At 62.5% G+C, this 6,825-nt stretch overlaps 1 protein-coding gene across 1 annotated transcript in view; it reads right to left on the reverse strand.

Annotated features, from left to right (window-relative positions):
* Positions 1 to 6,825, reverse strand: part of LOC106116124 (prolow-density lipoprotein receptor-related protein 1-like) — a 28,277-nt gene that overhangs the window by 3,008 nt on the left and 18,444 nt on the right. Inside the window, 22 exon segments of the mRNA XM_013309864.1 lie at positions 6 to 326; positions 431 to 657; positions 850 to 970; positions 1,065 to 1,192; positions 1,267 to 1,484; positions 1,632 to 1,819; positions 1,906 to 2,186; positions 2,260 to 2,342; positions 2,446 to 2,611; positions 2,696 to 2,881; positions 3,062 to 3,311; positions 3,397 to 3,593; positions 3,665 to 3,758; positions 3,761 to 4,169; positions 4,692 to 4,833; positions 4,934 to 5,206; positions 5,289 to 5,475; positions 5,562 to 5,766; positions 5,886 to 6,084; positions 6,158 to 6,288; positions 6,372 to 6,474; positions 6,558 to 6,756. Of these exon segments, the coding sequence (XP_013165318.1) occupies positions 6 to 326; positions 431 to 657; positions 850 to 970; positions 1,065 to 1,192; positions 1,267 to 1,484; positions 1,632 to 1,819; positions 1,906 to 2,186; positions 2,260 to 2,342; positions 2,446 to 2,611; positions 2,696 to 2,881; positions 3,062 to 3,311; positions 3,397 to 3,593; positions 3,665 to 3,758; positions 3,761 to 4,169; positions 4,692 to 4,833; positions 4,934 to 5,206; positions 5,289 to 5,475; positions 5,562 to 5,766; positions 5,886 to 6,084; positions 6,158 to 6,288; positions 6,372 to 6,474; positions 6,558 to 6,756 (4,308 nt within the window).

The raw sequence follows: 6,825 nt of genomic DNA on the forward strand, positions 1-6,825 counted from the left end.
CTCACGTGCTGCGGCGGGCAGGTGCGCGGAGGGCAGTCGCGCTCGTCATCGCCGTCGGCGCAGTCGTCGCGGCCGTCGCAGCGCGCGGTGGCGGGCAGACAGCGCGGGGGGGCGCGCGCGGTGGCGTTGCCGCGGCACTTGAGCTGGCCGCCGAGGCAGGCGAAGGCGTCGCAGGCGCGCTCGTCGGAGCCGTCGCGGCAGTGCGGCGTGCCGTCGCAGATGTGCGCCGGGTGCGCGCACTGCCCGTTGCCGCACTGGAACTGGCCGGGCGCGCACCGGAACTGCGGGCACGACCCCGGCTCGTCGGATCCGTCGCCGCAGTCGTCCTGCACATACCCCGCACCACCCCGCGCCACCACATTAACGATCTAATTTATATTGAATCTTATGTTGACCGGGCCAGTTTGCCGGAGTGAGGCAGAGGGCGCACCTGAGTATCGCAGCGCCACCAAAAGGGAATACACTTGAGGGTATTTTGGCAGACGAACTGAGCGGCCGTGCAGTTGGGCGTGCAGGAGCGGCCGTCGTCCGCCAGCACGAAGTGTTCGGGACAGGCGCAGCGCGCGCCCGCGTGCCCGCCCGCGTGCCCGCCCGCCTCGCTCGGCGTCAGCAGACACAGCCCCGTGCAGTTGAGTCGCTCACACAGCGCCGTCAAGTCTGCCCGCATGTACACATACACTTTTACATCTTTCTCACAATACACTACTCATTTAAAAAGTAACCAATTTTGGTGTTGATCTCTAACTTTCTTCGCATTTAACATTTTAATACTCTTCTTAACGATCAAAAAAAAAAAGTTTTGCAATAAGTATCGTAGCGCAGCAGCGGCAGCAACAGTGCGGTACGTACTTGTGAGGGGCGGCTGTCGCGCGGGGTGGTACACGCGCAGGTCCATCGGCTTGTGCACAGTGTGCACCTCGGTGCGGCACCGCCACGCCCCGCCGCCCGCCGGCGCGCTGTCGTTACCTTCCTGCACACACACACACACACACACACACACACAGATGTAAGTCTCGTACTGTGTCAGGTGACAGAGAGGCAGTCAGAGTAATGACATGGTGTACCTTGTAGTGGGGGTCGGGGCGGCGGCGACAGCTCTCGAGCGCGCGCGTCTCCCAGTCGCTCCAGTAGACGCGGCCCGCCCACACGCCCAGCGCGAACACGTGGTGCAGCCGCAGCCACGGCATCTGCTCTGTGAACCGTCACACCGCTCATTGCCCACCTCTGTCGCGCCTCTCTCCCTCCTCCCGCAGCGCGACTGCGTACCTCTGGAGAAGAGTATGCGCATGTGGTTGCCGTCGAGGTCGGCGACGGCGATGAAGTCGTCGCGCGCGTCCGCGAAGTAGAGCTCGTTGTTGGCGGGCAGCAGCGTGAGCGCGTTGGGCCAGCCCAGGCCCGCCTCCAGCAGCACGCGCCGCGCCGACCCGTCCATGCCGCAGCGCCCGATGTGCGCGCGCGCGCCCCAGTCCGACCAGTACAGCGTGCTGCCGGCGCGGGGGGGGGGCATTGAACACTTAGCGACCCTAACTTACGAGAGTTATCAACGGTACACAGTACGGTTGCCGGAGATAACGACTTCCGAAAAAATTAAATCCTTTTTATAGTAGGCAATCATAGTTTAAAATAGATACCCGGCGCCGGGATTGAGCGCGAGGCCGCGAGGCTCGGCCAGACCGCCGCGCAGCAGCACGCGCCGGTGCCGGCCGTCGAGGCGCGCCACCTCCACAGTGTCCGTGCCCTTGTCGCACCAGTACACGTTGCGCGCCACCCAGTCCACCGCCAGCCCGTCCGGGTTCTGCAGCGTCGCGCCCTGCACCAGCTGCCCGGACGAGAACAACAAGTCGGTGTAGTTCGGTAACCTCGGTGCGAGACAAGCCGCAGCACGGTGCGGCTGCCTGGTACTACCTGGTAGTCGGCAGTGGAGGCGTCGAGCGCGCGCAGCGGGTCGCGGGGCGGGGGGCGTGCGCCCACCCCCCGACACACGCGCTTGATGGAGCTGCCGAGACGCGTCACGTCGCTCCAGTACAGGCAGCCGCCCGCCCAGTCCATGTCCAGCGCCACCGCGTTCGTCAGGTTGTGTACCAGCAGTGACGTCACCGCACCCGCCCCCTCGCCCGCCTCCTCGCCCGCGATGCTCGTTTGACGGATGTAGTACCGATTCGTGAATATGAGGGACGCTTTGATAGCTGTACAACAATGTTAACTATAGATCGGCACTCTACTATATGCAAAAAGAAATCAATAAAAAATGCGACTTACGCGAGATAGGCTCACAACTGATGCCGTCGGCCATAAGTCTGTATCCATCGTGACACGAGCAGACGAAGCTGCCGAGCGTGTTCCTGCAAAGACCGGAACATAGGATTGACAAAGCTGGCGAAAGTCGCATAATGTATAAGCAGTCGTCGGGGCGTCGGGGACAGAGTTGTCGATGAAGGTGCTGACCGGCAGCGCTGGTCGCAGGGGTCGTCCTCGGCGCACTCGTCGACGTCGCGACAGGCGCCGGCGCCCGCGCGCCGCCAGCCCGCGCGGCACCAGCACGCGTGCCCGGCCGGCAGGTCCGTGCAGTTGTGCGCGCAGCCTCCGTTCAGCACCAGGCACTCGTTCACGTCTGAAGCGACATCACATTCCTTACACCTGGCGAGAGCTGGGGGGCGCCAGGGCGCCAGGGCGCGAGGTCCCGGGCAGCACTCACCGCAGCGCCACTCGTCGCTGTAGTCGCCGCAGTCGTCGTTGCCGTCGCAGAGAGCGCGCGCAGACACGCAGGCCGCGTTCGCGCAGCGCCACTCGCCGCGCGCGCAGCCCCACAGCGCCACACCCCCCACACCCCCCACCGTCTCACCCCCCGACCCGAACGCTCGCGAGTACGAAGCTGCAAAATCTCATCGTCATCGAGTGCGAAATTAGCTTTGGTCCACTTAAAAAAATTATAATTCGTAGCTAAAGCCAAATTTCATAGAGACCCGTTAAACCGACCCGGAGATACCTTGTAATAAACAAATATCAATCCATCCATTTAAACTTTCGTATTTATGATAGTAGTAACATTAAGAGCCCTCACCGCACATGACGGGGTCCTCGTCGGAGCCGGCGCCGCTACCGCCGCCGTCCAGGCAGTGGTCGCGACCGTCGCAAGCCAGCGCGCCCGGCACGCAGCGCCCGCTGCACCGTATGCTCCCCGCCGGGCACAGGGGGTCCGCACCCGCCGCCTCCGCCCCCGCTCCCGCCCCCGCCCCCGCCGCCACGCCGGTGCAGCCCGCCGGCTCGTCCGACCCGTCGCTGCAGTCCACGTCGCCGTCGCAGTACAACGCCTGCAAGCGACGTCAAGTTATACTTACATTATTGTCATGATCGTTTATACGAACGTGAAGGCAGAGAAGGAGATGTGACACGGACCGAGTCGAGGCAGAGCGCGGAGGCGGGGCAGCGGAAGGTGCCGGCGGCGCACAGGCAGCCCGCCTCGTCCTCGCCGTGCGGGCAGTCCGCGGCGCCGTCGCACACGCGCGCCCGCGCCGTGCACGTGCCCGACACCGCGCACTCGTACAGCTCCGGCCCGCACCGCGTTATGTTGTTCTTAGGGGTGGTCACGTGGCCTGACACAATCGTATACGTTTTTATATCACATACATTGTTTAAAAGGTGCAAAAAATATTTCCAAGGGTACCGCAATGCAGGGTCTCATCGGAGCCGTCGCTGCAGTCGGCGCGACCGTCGCAGCGCCACGCCAGCGGAATGCACTCCACCTCCGCGTCGCCCGCGTCCCGCCCTCGCCCCGCGCACTCCCACTGCCCCTCGCCGCACTCCCCCGCCGCCTTCGCCTCCTCCGGACTCTCTGTCCCGCCGCTCTCGGTACTTTCTGATATGTAAAACGTATGCTTAAAACCCAACCCGACAAATTAGCGGTTCCAGAGGTGAACTGGAGGTGATCGCGGAAACGGCGACACTTACCGGCGAAGCAGTGCCGCTCATCGTCGCCATCCGGGCAGTCGGCGACGCCGTCGCAGCGCCACTCGGGCAGGTAGCAGGCCTGCGCGCCGCCGCAGCGCAGCGCCCGCGCGCCCAGCGCCGCGCACGATGCACGCGCACACCCGCGCTCGTCGCTCGCGTCCGCGCACTGCACCACGCCGTCGCAGCGCCCGGACACCGGCACGCACATGCCATCCTCGCACCTGGATATCGAATACGATTCATTTTGTAGGTGACCTCCTACATATTCCCCAACAACACTGTACAGTCACACATACACACACATACATAACACGCATACTACAACACTTGCACATAAACACGTCGATTTGTTGACCTCTGATTGGCAAATTTGAATTGCAACGCACAGCTGAGCGGGGGTCACTGACCGGTTCTGCATACGCGCGAAACGACAGTGGAGTTCTGCAGCGCCCGCGATATACCACGCTTTCGTTATTGCTCGAATTTGTATATTTCTCTTTCTCCTACTTGTATTCTTCTTAGTGTTGTACTCTCCTTCTTATTATTTGTTGTGGACTTTGAGTGATAATAAACTGTGTTGTGGATATAACTGTGCCTCATTTCACCTGTCGCCGCACTCACACACACTTCACATCATCATTCACACCTTCCCTCACAGGTGACACACCACGTCACCTTGCCCCTCAATTTAATCCTCTTAATAATAGACTCTCGTTTAGTAAAAGAAATGAGAGAGTTAGTACTTGATGTGCGTGGGCGGGCAGTCGCAGCCGAGCTCGTCGGCGCCGTCGTCGCAGTCGGCGCGGCCATCGCACTGCGCCGAGCGCGCCACGCAGCGCCCGCCCGTGCCGCACGCCATCCAGCCCGCCTCGCACGTGCGCGACGCTGACGACAAAGTATACTCGTTTAAACAGTAGGTGCTTTCACAAAAACTAATAACGTTTATGTGCCTCATAAAAACAACCCAAACGCGCTTGGCACTCACTGCAATAATAAAGGTCCTCGTCGCTCGCGTCCTGTCCGTCGCTACAGTGCGGCACCCCGTCGCACACGAGGTCCAGCGGCACGCAGCCGCCCTCCGCGCACGCGAACTGTCCCGCCCCGCACGCCGCGCGCCCCGCCCCCGCCGCCGCGCACGCCAGCCCGTCGCGCGCCAGCTCGCGCCCCGCACCGCACGCGCACGCCACTTGACCCTCCGCCGACACCGAGCACAGCTCTGCGCACCCGCCGTTCAGTATCGAGCACGGGTCCTTCTCGCCTGCAGATTACATATTTCTTATGAAATAAAGAGAGTTTAAAGGTGACAAAAATGCAAGGTCAATGATTGTGCGGGCACTCACAGGTCTGGTGCTGAGGCGCGACGACGACGAGCGCCATGGGGCGAGGCAGGTGGCGGCGCAGCGCACGCGCGCCCCCGGCCCGCTTGTCGGCGCGCAGCACGGCGCGAGCCACCCAGTCCGACCAGAACACCCAGCCGCCGCCCACCGCCACCGCGAACGGGTGCTTCGCCTCCGAGCGCGTCACCACCTGCCGCCCACTCCTCCACCATTACCCTCACGAACTAGCTCACCGTTCGCCTACTTTGTTGTTGTTGTGGTAAAGCGCGAGCGTACGTGTCGGTGCGAGCCGTCGTAGTGCGCGCGCTCGATCTTGTCGAGGCGTGCGTCGGCCCAGTAGAGTCGACGCGCGGCGTGGTCCAGTGCCAAGCCGTTGGGCATCAGGATGTCGGTGCTGATGATGCTCTGCAGCGCCAGCCCTCCCACCAGCGCGCGCTGGATCGATGGGTGCGACTGGTTCCAGTTGGTCCAGTACAGCCGCCTGCGAAACACGAGCGCCTTATGTTATTTAACGATACATTTTACATCTTAATCTTAAATAAAAAAAATGTTTAAGTACACATCAGGAATCATTTATGACAAAAATGGAGGAGAGCTCACTGTTGACAGGGGTCGAAGTCGAGGCCGCGCGGGCGCTCGCCGGGCGGCAGGCGCAGCACGTCGCGCACGAGGGCGGCGCGCTGGCGGCGGGGCGTGGCTCGCACCTGCGCCACCTCCGCGCCCCGCACCCCCGCCGCACTCGTCCAGTATAGCGCGCCGCGAGCCCGCGCGAACACCATGCCCTCCACCGCGCCCACCTCTGCACACACAGCGGCCTCAGCGCGCTACCCTCACCCTCACCCTCCCCCGCACCCCCCACTCCCCACACTCACGCTCCAGCAGCACCTCGTGCCCGCTGCCGTTGAAGTGCACGGTGTTGATGGAGCCGCGCTGGATGTCGGAGTAGAAGAGGCGCGATTCGCTGTACTCGTACGCCAGCGCGATCACGTTGCGCATCAGCTCCCTGCAACACGTCTCGTCCTCCTACATTCCGCGCCCCACCCCGCACGCACCGACAATAGTATCATTATAATAATGCATACTCACTTGTCCTCGATGGGCGGGTACGGAGAGTTCAGGTCCGTGTCGTTCTCGAGATGGATGCTGTCGATCTTCGTCACCCGCGAGTACATCAGGAACGCCTTGTGCGCTGCAGAAAGACGTTGACACGGCTTAGACTTGGAGCGTCGTCTCGGTTCGGTACGAGAGAGAATAATACAATGGTGTACGTACGCAGACAGGCCTTGCCGTCGGGCGCCAGCTGGCCGTGCGGGCAGACGCAGCGCGCGCGCCGCCCGTCCCACAGGCACAGCGCCGCGCACCCCGCGCCCGCCGCACCCTCCGCTCCCTCCGCGCCCTCCGCGCCCTCCGCGCCCTCAGCCGCCGCGCACGGGTTGGCGCTCCGCCTTGACTGCCGCTCCTTCGACCATATCTACCACGGATAAATCTCATATTAATATTACCAAATAAAATATCACTAAACTAAACGGTACGGTTACCA

This window comes from Papilio xuthus, unplaced genomic scaffold (assembly GCF_000836235.2).
Source record: "Papilio xuthus unplaced genomic scaffold, Pxut_1.1 DF827756.1, whole genome shotgun sequence".
Taxonomy (NCBI): domain Eukaryota; kingdom Metazoa; phylum Arthropoda; class Insecta; order Lepidoptera; family Papilionidae; genus Papilio; species Papilio xuthus.